Raw genomic sequence first — 24,493 nt, forward strand, 5'->3', positions numbered from 1 at the left:
ATAGATCTGGGCTTAAGCGTGGGCAAAAATCCAAAGGTGCCCCTGGGGCCCATTTCCCTAACCAAAAGAGAGCATATGCCACCTCGGGGCTGAGTGTGGAGAGGTATCCTGTGTTCCTGGAGCTGGTGGCAGGCAGGCAGGCCCAGGCCCAGGCCCAGGCACCACCTGCTCACTACAGCCCCCCCCCCCCTTCATCCACCCCTCTCCAGTGGGTCTGGCCTGGCTCAAGTCTGAATGCCTGCCAGGCTCTGCCATCTCCCTGCGGTGCTCTGCCCCCACGAGACCTCACACCTCTTGCTCAATGGCCACCCCTGCTTGTGTCTCCCATGCAGTGGAAGGCCAGTGGCTAGAATGGGGTCCCTGGGGCCCGTGCTCCACATCCTGTGCCAACGGGACCCAGCAGCGCAGCCGGAAGTGCAGTGTGGCGGGGCCGGCCTGGGCCACGTGCACAGGTGCCCTCACGGACACCCGCGAGTGCAGCAACCTTGAGTGCCCGGGTGAGTGCTCAGCACACGGGTGGCAGGTGGCAGCCCTGGCCCTGGGGGCACTCGGGGCCACTCACGCCCCACTTCTCCTGCAGCCACAGATGGCAAGTGGGGGCCGTGGAACGCGTGGAGCCTGTGCTCCAAGACGTGTGACACGGGCTGGCAGCGCCGCTTCCGCATGTGCCAGGCCACGGGTGCGCAGGGCTACCCCTGCGAGGGCACTGGAGAGGAGGTGAAGCCTTGCAGCGAGAAGAGGTGTCCAGGTATCGGCGGCAGGACCCTGGGGGTTGAGGGACATGCCCGTGGGGACTGGCTGAGCCCCTCCACTGTCCCCCTGCAGCCTTCCATGAGATGTGCAGGGACGAGTACGTGATGCTGATGACGTGGAAGAAGGCGGCTGCTGGCGAGATCATCTACAACAAGTGCCCCCCCCAACGCCTCAGGTGAGGGGGGGAGGTGGCTCTCCCCTCGGGCCCCACCCCTGCCATTCTTGCCGTCTCCGCTCCGGGCCCCCAGCCTGTTGGAGCCTCCAGCCTGAGGCGCGGAGTGAAGTGGATGAGAGCCGGGCCCCACACCCAGCCCTGTGTCCTGTCTGCCTGCAGGGTCTGCCAGCCGCCGCTGTCTCCTCAGTGCCCAGGGCGTGGCATACTGGGGTCTGCCCAGCTTCGCCCGCTGCATCTCCCACGAGTACCGCTACCTGTACCTGTCAGTGAGTGTGCCCTGCCGGGCTGGGGCGACCCAGGATCTGTCCCAGACTCTGGGAGGGGGTGGGGGAGCTCGTTTCTTGCTCTTGCCCATGTGCCTTGGCATACGTCTGCTGTGCCCACTTCTGCCTGGCTGCGCCTCTCTGTGTCTGGCAGTCTCCTATTCATACCTCAAGACCTGACTCTCAAGTGTCTCTCCTTATTCCTGGTGCCTATTTCTGTGCTCCTGTTGTCCCCTGAGCTTCCCAAAGTCATTAGGTGTTGTGGATGCTCATCGAGATGTCTGTGTCCTGTTAAGACTATGCGCTCCTTAAAGGCAGGGACAAAGTCGAATTGATTTCTGTGACCCCAGTGCCCCACCCAGGGCCTGTCATGGGGTAAGAATGTTGGCAGTGAACGTGGCCTGTGTTCGTCTGGCTGTAATTGGTACTTGCGTGTGTGCACTTGGAGCTTGTATTTGGAAGGGAGAGTGAGAGAGTGCATTACGCTCCAGAGTGGGCATGACCCCTCTGGGATGGGGAGGTGCCTTGTCCCTGTGCCGTGCTTGTCATCTTTTATATGTACATCTGAGCACCTTCCTCCTCTAGCTGTTTCTATTTCAGTCTTTTTAAAGTATCTTTAGGTCTTTTTCTTGGACTCTGTCTCCTATGAGCCCCTTTGAGCATCTCTCTCTGACCTTTTCAGCCTCCCCCTCCCTCTGGATGCAAGCAGAGGGTGGACTGGAGTGGGATGGGCCAGCGGCCGGTCCCAGCTCCTGACACTCTGGTGACAGCAGCCTGCCTGTCCCCTGCAGCTTCGGGAGCACCTGGCCAAGGGGCAGCGCATGCTGGCGGGCGAGGGCATGTCACAGGTCGTGCGCAGCCTGCAGGAGCTGCTGGCCCGGCGCACTTACTACAGTGGGGACCTGCTCTTCTCCGTGGACATTCTAAGGAATGTCACTGACACCTTCAAGAGGGCCACCTACGTGCCCTCAGCTGATGATGTGCAGGTACTGCCCTGCCCCGCCAGAAGGAAGGAGGGCACCCTAGACTGAAGCAGGAGGTTGGGCCCCTGTGGCAGAGTCTGCTGGGGGTAGCACCTGTGGCTCTGATGGGGAAGCTTCCGTCCCTGGGGCTGGGACCTCCTGACACCCACTGCTCTTGCCCCAGCGCTTCTTCCAGGTGGTGAGCTTCATGGTGGATGCGGAGAACAAGGACAAGTGGGATGATGCTCAGCAGGTGAGGGGCTGGGCTTCCAGGCTTTGCCCCCCATGACCCACCCCTGCCTCGGACCCTTATACACTCTCTGTCTCCAGGTGTCCCCTGGCTCTGTGCACCTGCTTCGTGTCGTGGAGGACTTCATTCACCTGGTGGGCGATGCCCTCAAGGCCTTCCAGAGCTCTCTGATTGTCACAGACAACTTGGGTACAGGAGGCAGGCTAGGGAGGCGGGGCTGGACATGGCAGAACCCAGGCTGCTGTGGGAGTGGGGTGGTTTCTGAGGGCTCCTCCTATTTTTCTCTCTCTCTGGGGCCTGTAGTTCCCTCGTTTAACCCCTTCTTTGTATCTCTCTCCGTGTCTTCTCCTCCTCCACCTCTGTGTTGTTTCTGTGTGTATGTGTGCCCCACCTGTGTGTTTGTACCAACCTCGATATCTGCGTCCTGGTGTCTGTCTCTTCTGTATCGGCTTCTTCCCCTGTGACTCTCCCCTCTGCCTCTGTCCCTCTGTCTCGGGCACGGGTTGCAGTGATCAGCATTCAGCGGGAACCAGTCTCCGCCGTGTCCAGTGACATCACATTCCCCATGCGCGGCCGCAGGGGCATGAAGGACTGGGTGCGACATTCAGAGGACCGCCTCTTCCTACCCAAGGAGGTGCTCAGCCTCTCCTCCCCGGGGAAGCCAGGGGCATCTGGCACCTCGGGCAACCCTGGCAAGGGGAGGGGCCCGGGAACCGTGCCCCCTGGCCCAGGCCACTCCCACCAGCGCCTCCTGCCGGCAGACCCTGAGGAGTCCTCCTCCTACTTTGTGATCGGTGCTGTGCTCTACCGCACGCTCGGCCTCATCCTGCCACCTCCCAGGTGAGTCCCCAGGAGGGGTGCGTGGGGCCGCCCAGGTGAGACCAAGAGGACTGAGGCTGTGCTGGTCACAGGGAGCTCCTTCTGCAGCCTCCTGCGGCCTTGGGCACCCTTGTCTGACTCTGGACATAGGTGCCTCTCAAAGATGTCTGTGCGGCTCCCAGAGGCTAAGCTGCGGACCTCACCTGAAGTCCTGGGCCCCATGGGACTCTTGGCCTTTAATTGGTCTTGGCTCCCTGATAGCCCCCTACCACTGATCCAGAGCACCTTTGAGGTCCCAGACTGGGTCTGGGCAGCGGTGGTAGGAGCTGACCTCAGTACCCGTCCCCAGGCCCCCGCTGGCCGTCACATCCAGGGTGATGACAGTGACTGTGCGGCCCCCCACCCAGCCACCAGCTGAGCCCCTTATCACAGTGGAGCTCTCCTACATCATCAACGTGAGTTGGGGCCCAGACAGGAACCCTGGGGATACCCCAACGTGAGCAACCAAAGGCTTGTCTGATGGGGAGGCGGTCTGCCCCGATAGTGGGTCCCGTGTGGGGCCTGCCACGGCAGGATGGGTAGCTGTCCTGGTGGTGAGCTCCCCACCCCACACCACACTCGTGACTTCTGTTCCCCAGGGCACCACGGACCCCCACTGCGCCAGTTGGGACTACTCCAGAGCGTGAGTGGGGCGGGGGCGCAGTGTGGTGGGGGTACAGCCCTAGCACTTCTCTGTCAGGAGGGCTGTCTTAACCTGAAAGGACAAAACGTTCCTCAGGGCCATCCTCGGGCTCGAGGCGTCAAGGGCACATCCCCAGGGCGCCCCAGCCACTTGCCTCTCGGGTGTGGTCTTGCTCTGATTTCACTCGTCCTGGGGCAGTGGCCAGCGCTGGGAGTGGGGCCACGGAGTTGGCCTGGGTATCACTCCACCTCTTCCCTCACCCAAGAGATGCCAGCTCAGGGGACTGGGACACTGAGAGCTGCCAGACCCTGGAGACCCAGGCAGCCCACACCCGCTGCCAGTGCCAGCATCTGTCCACGTTTGCTGTGCTGGCCCAGCCGCCCAAGGACCTGGTGAGCGGGAGGGAAGCGCCTGGGCCTGGGGAGGGAGGGCTGCTCCCGGGTTGCCAGTGGCCATCTGTGACGGTGTTGGCAGAGACCTGGGTGATCCCGTACGTGCATCTGAGCAGGTGCACTTGTGGGATCGCGCCGTGGAAGTCTGTGCCGCTGGGATGGTGCTCGCGGGGATGACGTACCTGGGGATGTGTGGCGGTGGCAGTCGTGTGCGTGTACACGTGCGTGTGTGGTTGTGTGTAGAGAAGCATGGGTGACTGAGCATAAATACACACCCACGTGTGTGACTGGGTCTGCCCTGTGCACACGTGGATACAGCAGCGAGTTCCTTCCCTGTGAGTGTGAGGAAGGTGCAGGTGCCAGTCTGGGCTAGACAGGGAGTGGGGAGGAGGAGGGGAGGGGAGGGAGGGGAGGGAGGGGAGGGGGGAGAGGGGAGGGCGGGAGGGCCCCCCCACAGCTGCCTCTCCTGGTGACCCGGTACACCACCGGCTCATCTTCCCTAGACCCTGGAGCTGGCAGGCTCCCCCTCGGTCCCCCTCGTGATCGGCTGTGCTGTGTCCTGCATGGCGCTGCTCACCCTTCTTGCTATCTACGCGGCCTTCTGGAGGTAGGTGGGATGCCGGGCAGGCTGGGGCAGGAGGTGGCCGGCCACCCCGGGTTGAGTGGGGCCAGCTAGCGCCTCTGTTCCTGCCCGCTGTGCCCTCTCAGGTTCATAAAATCCGAGCGCTCCATCATCTTGTTGAACTTCTGCCTGTCCATCCTGGCGTCCAATGTCCTGATCCTCGTGGGCCAGTCACGGGTGCTGAGCAAGGCAGGTGCAGGTGGCGGGCGCCAGGGTGAGAGTGGAGTGAGCGAGCGTTTGCAGGTGCCAGCGCGCGTGTTTGCACATACCTGCCCAAGTGACGGGTGTTCGTATCCCTCAGAGCCGTGCGTTGGGGGTGTGTATGTGTGTGTGTGTGTGGGGGGGAAGTAGCGTGTGTGAGTGGAGTGGACGTGATGGCGTTGGAGAGGGGCGTGTGTGCACTCGAGTGGTGAACATGTGCATCTGTGAACACGTACGTGAGCTGGGCACATGTGTCAGGCAGGTGGCATCTGTGGAGCCTGGGCCTCCCCGTGTCTGTGAGAGCCCAAGTGAGGCCTCTTGTGCCACCTGCCTACGGATGACCCGTGCTGGCTGTCCTTTAGGCCCCCTTGGCTTTCTCTGTGGTGCCAGCACCGCGAGTGCCAGGCGTGGGGCCCGCCGGACCATGATGTGGCAGGTGCTCCTGTCTTTCCCCCAGCCCCCACCCCCGCCAGCCCCGTCTGCACGTGGGTGGCCTGCCTGCCCGCCTCCCGGATGTCGAGTTCTGCGTGCGTGTCACTGGGCCTGTGTCGTGCCGTGTGTGGGTGCATAAAGGCGGGGGTGCCTGACAGGGCTCTGTGGGGGGCCGAGCTCGGGTGGGCAGCCATGGCCGCGCCCAGCAGCGGGTGTGGGAAGCCTGGCCCCACCCACCCCGGTGCCTGCTCAGGGCCACTCCCTCCCATCCCTCTCTCTGCAGGGTGTATGCACCATGACTGCCGCCTTCTTGCACTTTTTCTTCCTCTCTTCCTTTTGCTGGGTGCTCACTGAGGCCTGGCAGTCCTACCTGGCTGTCATCGGACGGATGCGTACCCGCCTCGTTCGCAAACGCTTCCTCTGCCTGGGCTGGGGTGAGCAGGGCCGGTGCCGGACTCTGTCACTGGGCCTTGGGGGCAGGGGAAGGAGGATAGGGTCAGCTTTGGCCCTGGCCCCACTGTCTGGGCCAGGGGCCAGCCGCGCTGGGTCTGGGAGGAGAGGGGACATTGAGGACTGACAGCCGTCTCACTGTGGCCACCCCCCCCCCCCAACCTCCTCCAGGTCTGCCAGCCCTGGTGGTGGCTGTGTCTGTCGGCTTTACTCGCACCAAAGGATACGGTACATCCAGCTAGTACGTTGGCCTCCTTTGGTGGGCAGCGGGGGTTACTGGACCTGTTAGGGCATCAGACTGGCCATTGGGCCTTCTCAGGCCCATGCCTGTAGTGCTTTGGGCAAATTCTTCCCTGTCTCCAAGCCTCTGTTTCCCTGACTGTAAAAGCACGTGCTGGGATTGGAGGTAATCTCTAAAAACTATTTAGCTCACGGATCAGCCTTTGATCCCCACGGTGGGCTGGGGCTGGGTCTTTGTTAGAGGGGAAACTGAAGCTGAGCAGGAGCCCAGGGCTCACTGTAACCCAGCTGGAGGCCCTGCCCCATCGGCAGTCCAGGGGACACCGAGCGGTGGTGTTCAAGGGGCAGGCCTCCCGGGTGTCTGATGCCCCCTCTTTTCCCTCCACCCCAGCTGCTGGCTCTCCCTGGAGGGCGGCCTGCTCTATGCCTTTGTGGGCCCCGCAGCCGTCATTGTCCTGGTATGTGCCCCTTTAGCATCCTGGGAGGGATGTGGCCACAGGGGCTCTACCATCTCCCTGTACCCTAGCTCCCAGTTGGGGGTTTCCCTGCCAGGCGGGCGCCTGTTGATCCTGTGTCCCCCTGCCCGCTGGGCCCCCAGGTGAATATGCTCATTGGGATCATCGTCTTCAACAAACTCATGGCACGTGATGGCATCTCGGACAAGTCCAAGAAGCAGAGGGCCGGGTAAGCGGGCTGTGACTTGGCCTTGTAGGAAAAGGTCCAGGGAGGGAGGGCCGGGCCTCTTGGAGACTCAGGGCTTGACGATGCCAACCGGGGCTCCCTGACCTTGGTGCATCAAGGGTGCAGGCAAGGTGGGCACCCGGAGTGCTCTGCTGCAGCCCCTCGCCCACCCTAACCCACCTCTTTCTCTCTCGTCTGCCCTCCCCCTCCCCCCCCCACTTGGGGCTCGTGCTGCCCCATCTCCTCCCGCTTCCCATGTGTCTCCCCCCCTCTCCCGTGTCTGTGCCGCCCCCGAGGTCGGAGCGGTGCCCCTGGGCCAGCCTGCTCCTCCCCTGCTCAGCGTGCGGAGCGGTCCCCAGCCCCCTGCTCAGCTCAGCCTCGGCCAGGAACGCCATGTTAGTTGTGCCCCCCGGGGGGCGGGGTGGGGGCGGGCGGGGGCAAAAGAATGGGGGGCAGTGCCCATGGTTGGGGGGAGGAGGGAATCAGCCCAGCGCCCCGGAAAGCTTGCCCTGCCCTGCCGACTTCCACACACTCTCAAGGGCTTGGCATCGACGTTGGCAAAGGGCAACGGGGAGTGAATGTCTGTGCCTCTGGGAAAATGCTGGGTTCCTGTGCCCACCCCTTGCTCCCACCCCTGCCCCCACTCCCAGCTTATGTTTTATCCAGGCACAGCTGCGGAGCCCTCCTTACACTCCCAACCTACAGAGGCTCTTAGAATGTGAGGCCCTTAGAATTTGTGAGCCCATAGAACCTTAGAGCGATAGAATCTTAGAATAAGACAATCACAAGCTAAGAATGTTAGAATGAGTGAATCATAGTCTTATCATTTGTCATAGAATCTGAGATTTAGAATTTCAGAGGCATTGAATCTCACAATCAATTGGGGGGCAGAGAATCTTAGAGAATTATTTTGAGGAGATACCTCTGGAAGGTGACAATCTTAAAATCGCAGCCATGCGCGAGTAGGATGAATGAATGAATCTATAGGAGCCTGGGGCCCAGCCTCCCACCCAGGGCCAGAAATCCATCTGAGCCTCCCTGACCAGTGGGGGTCCAGCTTTATCTTACACACCTCTAGGGTCAGGAGGCTCACCGCCTCTGGAGGCGGCTGGCACCATCTCTGGGAAGCTGTGCATCGTAGAAAGCTCCCTCTCGCTCAGGCTGCCATCTGCCTCTCTGACCCAGTCTCTCAGAACTAACGGTTAAAGGCTGGAGCTCTAGAGGCAGCCAAGCTGGGTTTGCATCCCAGCTCTGTCTCTCTCTCCTAGTTGGGCACACTCCAGTTTCCTCATCTGTAAATTGGGATAATAATCCCCATGCCTGTTTATTGGAGTTGTTTTGATCACAGTGCGAACTAATGTATGTAAATTGTTCAGTGTAGGGCCTGGCAGAGGATTGGTGGCTAATCAATGGTAGCTCTTATGACTGTGATTAGGCCCTTTCGGAGTCTTGGCTCTGCCTCCGGGGGCTGTGGAGACCACTGGGCCCGCCCCCTGCCAGGCTGAATAGCCCTGAACTTCTCTTCCTAGGACAGGTCTTGGCCCCCTGCCCATCTTTCTGCCTGGTGCAGAGCTGTTCCCACCGCTGCCTGACTCTCCAACCCAGGTGTTCACGAGGCAGAGTAGGCTGGGCGTGGCAAGCCTGCCCCACTGTGCCCATGTGGGCAGTAGCCAGGGAGGGCGGGCTGGCTCCTGTGCCTGGATGCCAGGACCCCATCTGCCTTTTCCCACCCTGGACAAGGAGGTGGCGGATGTGTGGGTTTGGTCATGACCCCAGCTTGTACGGCCAGCCCCAGCTGTAATCTTTCTGCCCAGGGCTCTGAGCAGCCTCTGGGAGCCTGGCACCGCCTCCTTGGGGACCTGAGAGGGAAGAGCCTGTGCTTCACTGGGCCGGACCCCATCCCCAAAGATCTGCGCTCTGACGTCCTCCATGCGCTCGCGCTGTTGAATCTTTCTGTGTGTCTGCTTATTCCACGCTCTCTCTCCCTGGCCGCTGTTTCTCCTCGTCTAGCCTCCTGCCTCCTCTCCTGGAATCTCGGGGGGGTGCAGCCCAGGCCCGTGATTCCGTGCAGACTGGGGCTGAAACTCACAGCATCTGCGTCTGCCTCCCTCTTCCTTTTCTCTCCCACCGGCTCTTTCCACCTTCCCCGTCTCTGTCCCCTGATGCTGCCTCTGACTGTGGCTCAGGTCCACTGTGTCAGCCCCTTCCACCTCTCCTGGTCCCTGCTCTGGCCCCCACCGTTCTCTGCCTCTGTCTCTGTTCTCTGTTTCTCTGCCTCGGGCTCCTCAGCCTCTGTCTGCTTGGGGACATCGCTGAGGTCTTAGAGTTTGGGGCCCTGCCAGTCTTGGGCAGCTTAAGGACCCCAGGCCGAGTGGAGGCCTGGACTCAGCCCCCCACACCGTCCCTGGAGCGTCACCCTGATGGACCCTCTGCTGCTGTCCTCAGGGCCTCGCTCTGGAGCTCCTGCGTGGTGCTGCCCCTGCTGGCGCTCACCTGGATGTCAGCCGTCCTGGCCATGACAGACCGCCGCTCAGTCCTCTTCCAGGCTCTCTTCGCTGTCTTCAACTCGGCGCAGGGCTTTGTCATCACTGCTGTGCACTGCTTCCTGCGCCGAGAGGTGGGGCTGGGCGTCTCCTGCCCCCTCCCATCCACCTCACCTGTGCAGACTGGGAGGATCCAAGCCCCAACCGGGCCCCCAGCTGGGCAGCCCTTGGTATTAGAAGCTGGTAGCCTGGGACAGCCTTGTCCTTGGACTCCTGGCCTCCCAGGGCTCCTTCTCCCCTCTGACCTTCCCCTACACTGGATGCGCCTCTTTCCTTCCATACCCGCCTGGGCGCCTGGGGTGGGAGGCACAGCCAGCTGTGGCCAGGGGCCCTGTGGTGGCCTCAGGCCCAGCAGACACCTGCTGCCCCCAGGTCCAGGACGTGGTGAAGTGCCAGATGGGTGTGTGCCGGGCCGATGAGAGTGAAGACTCGCCTGACTCATGTAAGAATGGACAGCTGCAGATCCTGGTGAGTGAGGTGGCCTAGGCAGGGTGAGGGTGGGTTCTGAGTGTGCTCCCCACCCCTCCCCTGTCCCCCCGCCCCACGTTCATCTTCCCCATCCGTGGAGGGGATGGGAGACAGGGAGGGGACCGAGATTGGGTTTGATTCAGGCCCAGCCACTGACCGCTTGGTGGCATTGGGCAAGTCTTTTCCCCTTTCGGTTTTCCCACCTATCTGGCGAGGCTGGAGAAGACTATGTCTCAGGCTCTTCTGGGCTCTGTTGGGCAGTGTGCCAAGGGCAGCCCCTCTGGGTGGCTAGGGAGGGGCCTGAGCCCCGTCCCCCCACCCTGATACATGGATCCTCTCTCTGCCCACCTGCTCTGTCCCTCTCTGCCTATAGTCAGACTTTGAAAAGGATGTGGATCTGGCTTGTCAGACAGGTGAGTCTGCCGGTGCGGAGCCGAGAACAGCCCCCAGGGGTGGGTAAGAAGGGAGGGCCTCCGGCCCCATCGTGGGAGGCCCTGCTAGCAGTCTGGTCGTGCTGTTTAGTTGTAGAGTCAGACAGCCCTAAGTTGGAGTCAAGGTTGTGAACACCACTTAATGTGTGACTTTGGGCGAACAGCTTAGTTCTCTGAGCCTTAAATAAATGAGGGGACGTCAAATGCTTAGCAGGGTGCAGGGCATCTAGTGGCCGTTACCTTATTATATGATTCCCATGCCTCTTATCAGAATCTCCAGTTCTGGCTCCTGGGGAGGAGCTGCCAGGGAACGGGGAGGAGCAAGGCCATTTTGACAGCCTCGTAGCTGTGGGGGGTCAGAGCTCAGGACCTGCACCGGGAACTGACCTATGGGAGCTCCTGCCCTGCCCTGCCTTGCTGTGGGCCTCTGGGCCAGTCTGAACACTCTTCTTCTTAACATGCCCGGTGTGTGAGAGAGTATCTACCCCGTAGCCACCTCTCCAAGACTCAGTTCCCTCCTCCGTCCAAGCCCAGGGGCTTGGTATACCTCCCCAGCCTGGGCAAGGGCATCAGGGCCTCCTCCTCCCCAGGACTTACCTCTCTCCCACTCCCGCCCCCAGTTCTGTTCAAGGAGGTCAACACTTGCAACCCGTCTACCATCACGGGCACACTGTCCCGCCTGTCCCTGGATGAGGACGAGGAGCCCAAGTCCTGCCTCGTGGGTCCCGAGGGCGGCCTCAGCTTCTCACCTCTGCCTGGGAATATCCTGGTGCCCATGGCAGCCTCGCCAGGCCTGGGGGAGCCACCGCCCCCGCAGGAGGCCAACCCCGTGTACGTGTGTGGGGAAGGTGGCCTGCGGCAGCTGGACCTCACATGGCTCCGGCCCGAGCCGGGCTCCGAGGGGGACTACATGGTGCTGCCCCGGCGGACTCTGAGCCTGCAGCCTGGCAGCGGGGGCGGAGGTGGTGAAGATCCCCCGAGGGCCCGGCCCGAGGGCACCCCTAGACGGGCTGCCAAGACAGTGCCCCATGCTGCCGAAGGCTACCCCAGCTTCCTGTCTGTGGACCACTCGGGCCTGGGGCTGGGCCCCGCCTATGGGTCTCTACAGAACCCCTATGGGATGACCTTCCAGCCACCACCACCAACACCCAGCGCCCGCCAGGTATCTGAGCCAGGGGAGCGCAGCCGGACCATGCCCCGCACTGTGCCGGGCTCCACCATGAAGCTGGGCTCCCTGGAGGTGAGGGGCTGGAGGGCATGGGGTGGGCGTGGGAGGCCTGCCCCTGTGTGCCTGAAACTGTGTCTGAGTCGCGGGCAGCCGCAGGGAAGGGACAGCCAGCAGCGCACCTCCCCCCTCCCCAGGGCGGCACCTTTGTATAAAGTGGCTGGGAGCGTGGACACTGTGCATTTCTTCCTCCGTCTGTGCTTACGGACACAAGGGAACCCTGGCTTCTCTGAACCCCTGAAATGGGCTTGGACTTGGTGTGCTGAGAGCACACTTCTCGGTGCATTCCTGCCTGTTTCAGTGTCTCTTTGAGGTAACTGGTTAGGATGGGTCTTCCTTTGAGGGGCCTGTGGCTCAGGCTAAGTGCTGTGTTGTTAGGGAAGCCACACCAGGCCCTGGGAGCCTGGGTCTCTTGAGTCTGGCAGGTCTGAGTTTGGATCTGGGCGCTACTGATCAGCCGTGAGATCTTTAGCGAATCTCTCTCCGAGCCTCAGTTTCCTCACTTGTAAAGCAGGGAGACTCTTTGTAGAGTTGTTCCGAGGACGAATTGAGTGGTATAAAACGTTTGTCTCTGTGTGGAACAGGTAGTAAGTGCTAGATAATTGGGAATTGCTGCTGTTAACATCCCTGGAATCAGCCTCAGACACTGCCCATGGACCTGTGGTCATTGGCCCTCTTTTCCTGAGAAAACACAAACCCCTTTCTCTCCCTACCTGTGTGTTTTCTGGAGGCTCCACCCTCCCTCTGGCCACGTCAGGGAATTGCTGGGAACAAGCAGGTGATAGTGGTCCACTGTAGAACTCCAGAACATTCTGGAACTCTGGGAGGAATGGTGGAAATGTGGATAAGGACAGGGGCAGGAGTCACGGCTCAGACACTGTTGGCTGCTCATGTTTGGCCTCAGAAACCTCTCCCCATCCTCCGCACAAAGGAAATTAAGTTAGCAGCTAGAGGTTTGCAAGTTGAGTTTCTCTCCCAAAATGTTTCTTGAACATTTGGTGCCTGCTCCCGCTGCAGATGGCAAAAACCGGAAGGCATAACAAAGACAAAACGACACCGGCACTGGGGAGGAGTGCGTTCAGCATCATGGCAGGTTTTGTTCTGTGGACACCTGCCCAGGGTTGGACCACTGAGGCGGGGCCAGTTTCAGGCTCCTTGTGTGGGAGGTAGCAATAAATGTGGCAGTATCTTGAGGGGTCAAGGATGACGTCCAGAATTCTGGTGCAGGCAACCGCAATGGAGTGGAGGCGGAGGAGCGGGTTTGGGGCGGGGAATTCTGAGTTTTTTTAGTTGGGCACAGCTGTGTGTGTGGTGCCTGGGGACAGGAAGAGATGTCCCACTGCCTCCAGAAAGAGAGAGGTGGCCAGAACAGAGAGGACACCCATGTGTCACCCATGTGCATAGGGAAGGGCAGGAGAAGGTCCAGGGCACAGCGCGGAGGGCCCAGTGTTGGGGACGCCAGGGTGGACGGTGGAGAAGGGGCAGGCAGAGAGGTGGAAGGACCAGGAGAGAGTGGTGTCATAGAGGCCAGTGGTGATGACCATGTCTGCTGGGCCTAGGACTTGGGAAATCTTAGATGGCGGTCTTAGCATCATTCCTGAGGGCCTTGGGGTAAGTCCCTTCTCCTCTCTGGACCTCAGTTTCCCCAGTGTAACCTGGGACAGTTGACTTTGGTCTCATGAGTGCTCCTGGTGCCAACATTCTAAGATTCTAAGGCCTCCTCCTCGAATAGCTATGGATGCTGCGTAGGTCACCGGGGCCTTGAATGCTCTTGGGCAAGTGAGGGGCTGGAAAGGGCCTGGAGTGGTGCAGAGACCAGGGAAAGGGGCAAGGCAGGGTCAAAGGAAGGACTTGAAAACCTGAGTCCTCGTGTTTGTAGGACAAGTGGAGAGCTCCAAGGAGAGGGGAGCTTGTAGCTGGCAGAGAGAGTGGGGAGAGATGGGGCAGAGGGGTAGAGTCCGGGGCACAGAGGAAGGAGTGTCTGCTCTTTGATCCCATGTGGGCACCCATGTCTGTGTGTGGTCGCACGTCTGTTGTGTGTCTGTGTGTGCGGTCTCCCTGTGAGTGTCTGCCTGCAGGCTCAGTCATGTGTGGGAGCAGCAGGGGTGTGGGCCTGGGGCCTGAGCTGCAGCCCTGTGGCCGGGTCATGCCTCAGCTCCTCATCCCCCAGACCTCCGTCCTGTTCCCACAACCCCAAGGGCTGCCCTGAAGTATTCCTAGCTCCTGGGCCTGTGCTGTAGGAAGGTTACAGGGGTAGGTGCAGATGTTGGGTACCAGGTCTCTTGTCTCTAAAGCCACTGCATGTGGTAAAAAGCTTTTTTCTCCTTCACTGTTTCCTTGGTGCTCCCTCCCAGCGAAAGAAGTTACGATATTCAGACCTGGACTTTGAGGTAAGTGGGGTGTGTGTGTGTGTGTGTGTGTGTGTGTGTGCGCGTGCGCGCGCGCGCACGCGCACGCATATGCGCATGTATGCGCATGTGTGTTGGGGGGCATCCGTGGGTGGTGTCTGTCCCTGGAGGGCCCACTCCTAAAATTAGCCAAAGCCCCATTGCAGAGTCTGACCCAAGGACCCTGAACCCGTGGTTTCCACGGGGGCTTCCCACCATCCCCTGATCCCAGCCCAAGCATCACTCCGGGGTAGAGGGAGACCCAGGCCTTGTCCCAGAGGGCCAACAGCAGGCAGGGATGTGGGGAGCCAGGGGACAGGGGTGGGGGGTGGCTCACAGTGCCACCCCAGTGCGGAGCACCTCCTCTCACACCCTGTGGCTCCCAGAAGGTGATGCACACCCGGAAACGGCACTCGGAACTCTACCACGAGCTCAACCAGAAATTCCACACTTTCGACCGCTACCGCAGCCAGTCCGCAGCCAAGGTGAGGGCTACTCCCTCGGTTTTCCCTGCCCAAAGCTCGGGGCCCAACCTGACACAGGGCCCCCTGGGGTCGGACCCTGACCCGTGGCCCCCGTTGCAGAGGGAGAAGCGGTGGAGTGTGTCCTCGGGTGGGACGGCCGAACGGAGCGTGACCGGCGTAAGTGCCCCTGAGCTGGGTTGGGGTCAGGTGGGCTCCGAGGGGCTCATTCCCTCCCAGCCCTCCTCCCCTTCCTGGGCAACCTCAGCCTAGCTCACTGAGGGTCCACCCATGGCATAAGTGACAGTTGTGAGGCTGCTCTGGGGATGGGGAGCATTGCCAGAGACTCCAGCAGGGTCTTGAAGAGGGGGGGGCACACAGAAGACATGATCCCAGGGGCCTCTCAGAGCATCGGGCTCAGGAACCCAACTACGGAACCAGGCGGATCTGGGTTTCGGTTCTGCTCAGGCACCTGGTTGCTGGGTGACTTTGGGCTTTACCAGCCCTCTCTGGGCCTCCTCGGTTTGTCCTGTACAACGAGTGAGAGGGTATTAGCCCATCTCCACGGGTTCCTTCCCACTGCCCCCACAGGAGAAGCCCAGCCCTGGGGAGCACCCCGGCTTGTCCCAACAGCGGAGACATCAGAGCTGGAGCACCTTCAAGTCTATGACATTGGGCTCGCTGCCCCCCAAGCCCCGAGAACGGCTGGCCCTGCACCGAGCAGCAGCCTGGGAGCCCACAGAACCACCTGATGGCGACTTCCAGACAGAGGTGTGAGTGCCACACCGGACTGCCCACTGCGTATAAATATATATATCTCTCTATTTTCACACTCCACTTTGGAACCACCCAGGAGCCGGCGCCCCCTCCCCTTTCCCGAGGGCTGGGCAGGGAGGCGCAGTGGACTCAGCCGGGCTGGGGAAGCCAGACACGGCATGGCCTGGGGGGCCAGGGCCCTTCCCTGTTTCTCAGAGGCCCCCCCATCTTCACCCCAGGCTGTCTGTCCCTGTCCTGGGCTGGGGAGGGGGGAGGGGAACTTTGTCGGGAATAAACTTCACTCTGTGGATTTTGCTGCTGAGCTGTTTGCTTCCCCCAGGTGAAGGCCCAGCCCTGGGACCCCAGCTTTGTTCCGTCTCCTTGGTTCACCTCACTTGGTCTCAGCAAATTGCATAATGGGGTCAGGCCAGCCCTGACTGGGAGGGGACACCTGGGCTCTGACTCCATCTTTGCCCCCGATTTCCTGGATGACCTCGGACACATCCTGTCTCCCGTCAGGGCCTGGGTGGGTAAGCAGACTGGGCCTGTGGTATGGGACCCCTTGCAGCTGGCCTTCCCCCGTGGCCATGATGGTCATGTCTGCTGTTCACTGGGACTCAGAGGCCAGGCTGCCTAGGCCGGAGCCAAGGCAGTGCTTAGCGACCTCAGTTTCTGTGAAATAGGGATGGTGATAGTACCTACCTCATAGGGTGGCTAAGAGGATGAGACATTAATATATGCAAAGGGCTTAGCGAGTGCCTGGCACAGAAGCCGCTTCTCAAGTCTTAGCTATCATCACTTGGCACTTGGTCTCATGCTGCGCTCTGTGCTAGGAGCTTTGCACACACAACCACTGATTCCTCAGAATAACCTTGCTGGAAGGTTTTAGGCTTGTGGTTAGGAGCACAAGGCCGGAAATGGAAAGTGACTTGCTCAAGGCCATTGTCAGAGTCAGAGCTGGGATTTCAAACCCAGGCTTGGTGGACAGTGGAGCCCACCCTCGTACACCTTTTATCAGCCTCCCCCGATAGGACAGGAAGCTTCAACTCACCTCTCGGCACCTGAGCTTCATGGCTGCAGGGGAGCGACAGGGTGCTGGGTGGCAGTGGAGCCTCGGGGTTCAGGGCTTAGTGCGGGTGTGGAGTGGGGGGACCAGGCTGCCTTGGTGCCAGAGGGCCGGGCCGGGAGGCTCATTGCTGGGGTGTATGCTTCACATGCCTGAGTGGATGGACCCTTGCTCAGTTCCCAGGCACCCAGGAAAAGGGGGCACAGGCTCAGCATGTAAAAATAGCTTGCAGTCTGTGCAGTAGTGTGCTTCTGTGGTCAGGCAGCATTGGGAGTGGGGGCCACAGGTGCAGCTGCTGGCCTGGCCATTCAGCAGCGTGGGCACCCCTGGGCCACTCCCCAGGGACTCAGTCTCCGGGGATGGCTGACACATCAGAGGGAGGGGTTAGGTGCTGTGGGAGCCTGGATGAGAGAGTGGGGGAAGGGACTGGCTGCTGCAGCAGGGGTGACAGCTAACAGCCTCCTGAAGGAGCTGGAAGAGGGATGGCCATGGAGGTACAGGCTCCCTCAGTCTTCTCTGAATTCTGCCTGCTGTGGGCCTGGTCAGGGGAGCGGGAGCAGAGTCCTCAGGCCTGTGCCCCTAGGCCCTGGGCTTTTCTAGGCCCCTGAGTTCCTTTGAACCTTCCAGGCCGCCTCCCCTTGGGCACACCGGGCACTTACTGCCTACGGTGCTGTCTCAGGCACGACTTGATTTGAGTCTTCAAGGTAGGTTATTGTGACTCCCCCACTTTACAGATGAGAAAGTCAGGGCTCAGAGAAGGGACATGACTTTCGCAAACTCGCACACCTTGTCAGTGGCTTTACTGGGACTTGGGGCTGTGAATGGCAGGATCTCGATACCAGCCAGCCCAGGTAAAAGGGAACTTTGTTCACTCAGCAGTTGCAAGCTGCAGCAAGGACAGTGGTGGGCATGTGTAGCTGGCCTTGGGTGAGGGGACCCAGGGTCAGAGTGCCACTGGGCATTCTGCTCCTCACAGCTGCTCTGTGTCAGTTTCATTCTTCCAGGCAAGCTTCCTCACCCCCGGCACTGGGTTTCCTTCTCCCAGTGCCCAGCACTTGCTTTGCCCCCAGAGAGGAAGAAACTTTCTCCTGAATTCTAATCAGAAACTCCCCAAGGAGGGGTGTGATTGGCCCCAGGCGGAGGTTGGGGTGCGGAGGTTGGACATTATTGGCACCAAAAAAAGCCTCTGGCCCTGATCTTGGGCCCCCACCATGGTGCAGGCCAGGCTTTTCTCTGAGCTACCACCTAAAGCCTTCTCCGTGCCTTTCCTGTAGTCCTGTCTCCTTTCTTCCTGGCCCTGGGCTCTACTGGCCACCGCTGGGATCTCTGGGGCTGAGCTGCCATGTGCTTTCCCCTCCCCTCTTGTGGTTTCTTGCTGTGCATCTGGTTTGGGGCAGTTTAATATTCACCTTGTTGGTTCTGCTCAAACAGGCTGGAGGCTCGCCACTTCTGTGGCAGAGCTTTCCTGGGCTCAGGGCCCCATCCCTCTGCCCCTCAGTCCTCACTCCCCCAAGCCCTGACCTGGGGTGTGACTTTGGACAGGCTGCTGGGCCCTTGGCTTGGGTTTCCTTATCTGTAGGCCTGAGAGCTCTTCCATTAGGGCTAATAGCTAACGCATCATTTCTTTCCTGGACTTGAATTTCTCACCTTGTTGTCTTCCTTATTCTCTCTGCCTCCTATCTCCAGTTCTTGGTCCACCTGGCCCAAGTGTGATCTTTTCAAAATGCAGATGTGGCCTGGCCGCTGCCCTGCTCAGAAGCCTCCTAAGGATCCTAGAAGTAGCCTAGAATCTAGGCCCTTGGTGATGTGACCCTTGCCTAACTCTCCTGGCCTGTCTCTCTGCCCTCTGTGCCTAGGCACATGTTATTTCTTCTGTTTGGGACTCCCTCCTGGCAACCCCCTTCATCCTTCTAGATCTAGCCCAAGTGGCCCCTCTGTGAAGTCATTCCTGAACTCCCTGTCTCAGGAGTTGGCACCCACTGGGCTCCCAAAGTCCTGGCACACACTTTCACTGTCAAACTGCTCACAGAATTGTTGTCATTTATGTTGATCTGGTCAGGTTTGTATGTTCAGTTGGCTCCACACAGAGCAGGCATCAGTGGATCTTTATTTAGAGTGGACAGACGGAATGCACAAAACAACATTGGTTTCCTCATCTGCAGAATGGGGATATAGATAATTCTTACCCAGCCCTCCTCACTGATATTATTATTCATGGGGAGCATTTTGCAGGTGATACCTGCCTCTGTCTCTGTTATTCCTTCCTGGGCCTTGGCGCGATCCAAGGACCCAAGGTGAAGACAGCCCTGGATGCTGTCCAGGGTGCTGAAAGGGACCCGCAGCCCTCCCAAGAGGTGAGACAGCCTTAGGGGCTCACCCAAGCTTGGTTGCAGCTTCTCCTGCCTTCCAGGCCATGGCAGGGTCATGGGTGAGCAGACCAGCCCTATGTGTGTAAGCCCAGACCCTGGGAAAATGCCCAACAAAAAACCGAAAACTACATATGTAATTTTAAATGTCAAATTCTCTAGTAGCCATTTTTAAAAAGGAAATAAGGGTGCCTAGGTAGCTCAGTCAGTTACGCGTCCAACTCTTGACTTTGGTTCAGGTCATGATCTCACAGTTTGTGGGTTCGAGCCCTGTGTCAGGCTCTGGGCTGATGGCACGGAGCCTGTTTGGGATTCTCTCTCCCTCTCTCTCTCTGCCTCTCCCCTGCTCACGTGCTCTCTCTCAAAATAAATAAACTTTAAAAACAATAAAAAGAAAAATAGGTGAGCTTTATTTTAATAATATATTTAGCCCAACATATCAAAAATTCATTTCAACACATAATCAGTAAAGGAAATTACCAACATTCTCTTTTCTTACTAAGTCTTGAAGTCTAGTGTTTGTTTTACACATACAGCACATCTCAGTTCAGCCTGGTGACATTCTAAGTGCTCAGTAGTCAAGTGTGGCTAGAGACTACCATATCTAGGGCACAGCTCTAGATAGAATAAAGGCAGTGGCCTTGGACATGTCAGTTCAGAGTCATTTGTGGAAAGGGGGTACAAGTACTACTTGCCTCACTGGGTTCTGATGGGGGTTCAAGAAAGTGATGCAGGGAAAATTCTCAGCACAGTGCCAGCACAAAGTAGGTCCTAAGTCAGTGATGCTGGAACCTAGGTATTCAGGGGATGCAGGTGGACAGGGAGGGGGTGTTGGGGATGTAGAGAAGGTCCCAGGGAGACCTGTGGACTATCAGGCCTACCTCAGCAGGGCTGGGGGAAGGGTGCACACTCCTCCCCACCCTCAACAGCCTGTCTTCCTTCTTTCCACCTGCAGCCACGGACCCCTGGGAAAAGGGAGGCAGGTTAAGACTGGCACTTGAACAGACACATTAAAACTCAATAATTCACTTCCATTAGGCACCAATTAAAAGGAAATTAGGTGACCAAGGAGGCCTGAGGGAGACCTTGGATGCAGGATACTGCCAACTTCTGCCTCTCTGGACTTACTTCCCTCAAGGCTTCTTGCCCACCCTGGAAGTTCATGGGGCCCACAGTTGGGGCTTTTTAGGGGCAGTCCCCAGCAGCCTCCATTATTCCTCCCTGCACTTCTCCAAGGCCACCAACCCCAGGAAGACCCCTACCCTCTTAGGCCCTCAACATACATGTTAAATGTCAGGGCAGAGGAGCCTCCAATAGGGCTTTGGCATTTCAGGCCAGTGGAAAGTCAGGAAGGGTGTCAAACGGAGGACTGGTGTGATCAGATTATATATTAACAAGATTGCTCTGGGTGGAGGGAAATGGATGGGGGCGGGTAATTAATGAAGAGTAAGGGTGGATACAGAGAGACCAGTGAAGAGACCATCCATGAAGGGAAATTTTAGTGGAAGGGGCATGGAAGTTATATGTGTGTAGTGGGTGGAGTTGTCAGCCCCTGATATGGACAGTATGGAAAGGAGCCAAGGATGATTCATGGCCTTCCGTCTTACGCACCTCAGTGGATGACTGTGCCATTAGATTTGGGGCACTGGAAGAGAACCAGCTTTGGGGAACATGATTATGACTTTGGCTTTGAGTGTGTTAACCTGGAAATACCTTGGAGATGGTCAAAGGGGAATTTCACATAGGAATTAGGTGGTTAGATGCACAGGACTGGAACACAAAGCTGGGTCAGAGTCATTGGTGTGGCAGGAGGCCGTATTGGAGTGGGCCTGCTCGTAGAGTGAGCAGGAGGTGACGAAATGAAGACAGTATAGACAGTTCTTTCAGTGGGGCTATGAAAAGGGAGAAGAAGTTCAGGGCCCACTGTAGGCTCTAAAGGTGAATTAGCCAGCAAGGATGATTGATGGAATGTTTCCAGCAAGGAAGAGGTCATCCTATCCCCCTCCTCAAGATCCTACATAACGACAGACCAAAAATAACCAGCTCTGCCATTCTGAGAGGCAGGGTCCTGGGACCTGGAAAAATGGATATCATCACGGAGATTGATTCTGCTCATCTGCTGGGCTGCAGGCCAGCCACACTTCCTGAAGAGGGGATGGAAGGTAGAGGTGGGCTCACAACAAGACCTCAGCTCTAGGACCTCTGGGAGGAGGAAGCTTTGGACTCCCTGGGGAAGTTCCCAGGGTACAAGATAAAGGCATGTGCCCTGGGCTCTCAGCAGTCGTTGCCCCTGCTGCTCCTGACCAGGCAGGAGCAGGGGCAAGCCCTCCCCACAATCCTCCCCACTGGGCCTGCTCCAGGCTGGTATGTCCCCATCCCCTGTGGTGCATGGCACAGCCCCAGCCATCAATCCAGGCCTCCCTAGAGTCCACCAAGAAAGTCAATATTTAATTTGGGCATCATGTTAATGCTATCGATTGCTGCCTCCCCTTCTCCGCTTCCTCAGGCTCATTTGTCACTTCCCACCTACTGGGGGCTGCGGGGGTGGAGTGTGCTGGAGCGCAGAAGAGGCAGAGCTCACTCTGAGGTTGGCTTGAGAAAAATGGCTTGCACATGAGGGTGCTGCCCTGAGCCACCTTGCTTCCCGTTCTGCCTGAGAATCTCTGATCTGCTTTGAGTTTCCTGAGCCCTGGCCCCAGGGAGTGCACTGAGGTGGGGAAGAGAGAAGAGAAGTCGACCTTCCTCCCTGGTGGGGACTGTGTCTAATTCCCTGTAGGGTCCACAAGCAGAGCGGATGTGGTTGGAATTGAATGGTAGATAGAACCTGCGAAGTACACCACTGTGGGAGAGAAGTGAGAAGGGAATCCTAGGACCCAGGGCCCAAGGGCTATTCCATTCGAGCTTCTGGAACCCCTCTGGGTGCCTAGCACTGTGCCTGTATAATGCTGTGGGACCCACATGGAGACCTTGAGATGAGGATCCAGCTCTAGGCCCAAGGAGGGGCTTGGGAGTGCTTTGAGCTTAGAGCTCAGCTGGGCAGCAAAAGAGGCCGAGGGGAGGGCAAGGCTCACCTCAAGGCTGTGCTGGGGTTTGCTCCACAGTTTGTTCTTGTCACCTCTGGGGATCCAGATCCAGGCAGATGGGCTGTGCCCCTTGGCACTCTTGCCCAGCCTGGCCTACCCACTCTCAGGAGGGGAATGGAGTTGGCTTGGGGGCCAGGCTCATGCTTAAATTGCAGCTTGATACTTGCCCAATGGGCTCGGGCAAGTTAAGAAAACTTTCTGAGCCCTAGATTCTTCCTCTGAGAAGTCTCTTAGGGCCTTGGTCACTGTACAGTTTTCAGAGGGTCAGAAATGGGCAGGGGCAAGCCGCAGTGGCCCAGGGGGCGTTACCAGCCTTCTCGCGCTAAACACCTGCCAACTCTGGTGCAGCTTTGAGAAGCTGCCAGCAAATGCTGCTATGGGCCACTTGCTATCAGTTAGGCCTGGGCCACTGTGGTACCTTGGCACTCCTCATTAGCCAGAGCCCGCAAGCTGAGACCACATCGCTGAGGGGATAGTTGGGCCAGGCCTGCCTTCTAGCACTGGTTGACTGAACGGTCCGGCTTGGGGCACCAGAAGGTGACAGCAAGACACATATGCACACACATACACACACGTTCAGAAAGAAATTCTGCTTCAATAAGCTTATCCAGAATCTCGCGGTTGAAAAATTGGAAAAGAAGTTGTTTCCGTTTCAGCATATGCGTAAGTATTATGCTTCACAGAATAGCATTATTTCTATTATGAGTTATGTATGAAAAATGCCAGACTCTTCTCAGTGGGCAGGGCACTTGAATATCTTAATCTGGCCCAGGTGACTCCCATCCGGAGCTGCCCAAGGACGCCTCAGTGGCCCAGCTCATCCACTCTGAGCCGCTCAGTCAAGCCTGGAGTCAGGAGAGCCTGAAGTGGTCGTTCACATAGTCAGTAAACGTTGTCCACTGCCAGCTCATGCCAGGCCCAAGCTGGGCATTGACAGTGCGAAGATGAGGAAGACAACGTCCCTAGGAAGGATACGAAGGAGGAGGGAAGCAGGACGGATTTTGTTTCCTCTGCCCAAAACCTCCGAGGGGCCTTCTTCTGCTCTCAGAATAAAGCTAAGCCTTCCCACTGTGGCCCGAGAGGTGGGGACTGATCTGGTCCCCGTCCGCAGCTCTAATGTGTCCCCTGCCACTCTCTCCTCACTGATGGAGCTCCAGCTATGTGGCCTCCTTTCTGCTCCTCAAACACATTTCATGCTCTCTCCTAGACGAGGGCCTTTGCGTGTGCTACACCATCTACTTGAAAGGCTCTTTCCCAGTGATTTGCTTTGCTGGCTCCTCATTTTCTGATTGAAGCCATCTCCTCAGAAAGGCCTTCCTTCCATACCCTTCGCCCCTCCGAGTCCCTTTGTATCACATCACGTTTTGTATCACATTTTATATTACAGCCTAATCCTTCCATAGCACCGTTTCCCCCCCCCCGCCCCCGTACAAAATTACAGCACCTGTTTATTATCTGTCTCCACCCCTCCTCCCCCCCCACCCCCCGCAACTAGACTGTGAACCTCTGAGCACAGCACAGGGTGAGATTCATTGACATACATACCATTGCCTGGCACATGATGTGAACTTAATAGATATTGCTGAATGGATGTGGAATTGAAGGTTCCCATAGGACAGCAAGAAGTGGGGGACCTGGAGCTAAAGCTCTGGCCCTTCCTGCTCTGCCACAGGCTGACTGTGTCTGTGTCTGTGTCTGGACCTGGGGGTGGGGGGAGGGTATTGTATGCGCAAGCCTGGAAAGGAGAAAGCCCCACAGGACACCAGCCTCAGGGCATGCATATTGCAGGAGGCTCCTTCCTTGCATATTAACTTGCTGCCAGACCGGCTGCTCTGGCTCCTGCTGAGCTTTTCACGGTCAGGGCCGGGGTTGATTGGGGGTGGGGTTTGGGTGGACAGAGTATGGATGTCCAGAAGACCACATACACCTTGGGGCGAGGGTGTCACCTGTGGCAATATAGGCAGGGGCTTGTTCCCAGGTGGCCATGTAAGGGTGCTACGTGTGCAGCTGCGTGTCCGAGCGTGCCCTGCCCTTAGCTGGCCTGTGGTGCACACAGGTGGATGGCGTTTTACATGTCATCCCTTCCAAGCTCAACCGAGAGAAGGAAGGGCCCTTAGAGACCATTGCGTTCCACTCCCTCCTCCCTCCCCTGCATTGTGCAGAGAGGACAAGTAAGGCCCACAGAGGGGAGAGAGGTTGCTTGAGGTCACATCATGAGTCCATGGAGGGTCAGGGCTAATGTTGAGTGAATAGTGAGCATTTATGGAAAACCTCTGGTATACCTGGCGTTGTGCGGGACACTGGGGACTCCCCACGCTAGAGAAGCCGCAATTTGGGAGCTGGGGCTAGGGGAAGAGGGAGTCAGACATGGAGGTAAGCAGTAGGCTCCAGAGCGGGAGAGGTCTCCTCTGCCTTTGTGGGGAGGGTATCCAGGAAGGCTTCTTAAAGAAAGGAAGCACATGTGCTGAGCTTTGAAGACAAACTGAAAGCTTAGCAGGCAGAGAAAGGGGAAGGGGCACTCCAGGAGGAGGGTGCCATGTAAGCAAAGGAAGCATGGAGGCATGAAACAACCTGGCAAGTCTGGGAAACCCTGTGAATCATGTGGTTTGGCTGGAGGGGAGGGGAAGGGAGGGGAGGGGAGGGGAGGAGAGGGAAGGAAAGAGGGGAGGGGAGAGGAGAGGAGAGGAGAGGAGAGGAGAGGAGGGGGTTGGGCTGCAGACATGAGGCCACGAGGGAGGCAGGTTCTGATCACAGTGGGCCTCGAAGGGCCATGTTAGGGGTTTGG

General features: G+C 58.5%; 1 protein-coding gene across 1 annotated transcript in view; it reads left to right on the forward strand.

Moving 5' to 3' along the window:
* The window catches only part of ADGRB2 (adhesion G protein-coupled receptor B2), a 29,310-nt gene extending 13,812 nt beyond the window's left edge, over positions 1 to 15,498 (forward strand). Inside the window, 27 exon segments of the mRNA XM_049617617.1 lie at positions 333 to 497; positions 581 to 748; positions 826 to 911; positions 913 to 928; positions 1,088 to 1,194; positions 1,983 to 2,177; positions 2,338 to 2,406; positions 2,484 to 2,592; positions 2,913 to 3,243; positions 3,572 to 3,677; positions 3,861 to 3,904; positions 4,170 to 4,296; positions 4,800 to 4,903; positions 5,005 to 5,107; positions 5,835 to 5,985; positions 6,173 to 6,242; positions 6,633 to 6,699; positions 6,840 to 6,925; positions 7,219 to 7,317; positions 9,368 to 9,539; positions 9,838 to 9,933; positions 10,307 to 10,346; positions 10,985 to 11,604; positions 13,944 to 13,979; positions 14,363 to 14,461; positions 14,561 to 14,617; positions 15,029 to 15,498. Of these exon segments, the coding sequence (XP_049473574.1) occupies positions 333 to 497; positions 581 to 748; positions 826 to 911; positions 913 to 928; positions 1,088 to 1,194; positions 1,983 to 2,177; positions 2,338 to 2,406; positions 2,484 to 2,592; positions 2,913 to 3,243; positions 3,572 to 3,677; positions 3,861 to 3,904; positions 4,170 to 4,296; positions 4,800 to 4,903; positions 5,005 to 5,107; positions 5,835 to 5,985; positions 6,173 to 6,242; positions 6,633 to 6,699; positions 6,840 to 6,925; positions 7,219 to 7,317; positions 9,368 to 9,539; positions 9,838 to 9,933; positions 10,307 to 10,346; positions 10,985 to 11,604; positions 13,944 to 13,979; positions 14,363 to 14,461; positions 14,561 to 14,617; positions 15,029 to 15,214 (3,509 nt within the window). The 3' untranslated portion in view covers positions 15,215 to 15,498.
* The last annotated feature ends 8,995 nt before the right edge of the window (positions 15,499 to 24,493 follow it).

This window comes from Panthera uncia (genome assembly GCF_023721935.1).
Source record: "Panthera uncia isolate 11264 chromosome C1 unlocalized genomic scaffold, Puncia_PCG_1.0 HiC_scaffold_4, whole genome shotgun sequence".
NCBI lineage: Eukaryota > Metazoa > Chordata > Mammalia > Carnivora > Felidae > Panthera > Panthera uncia.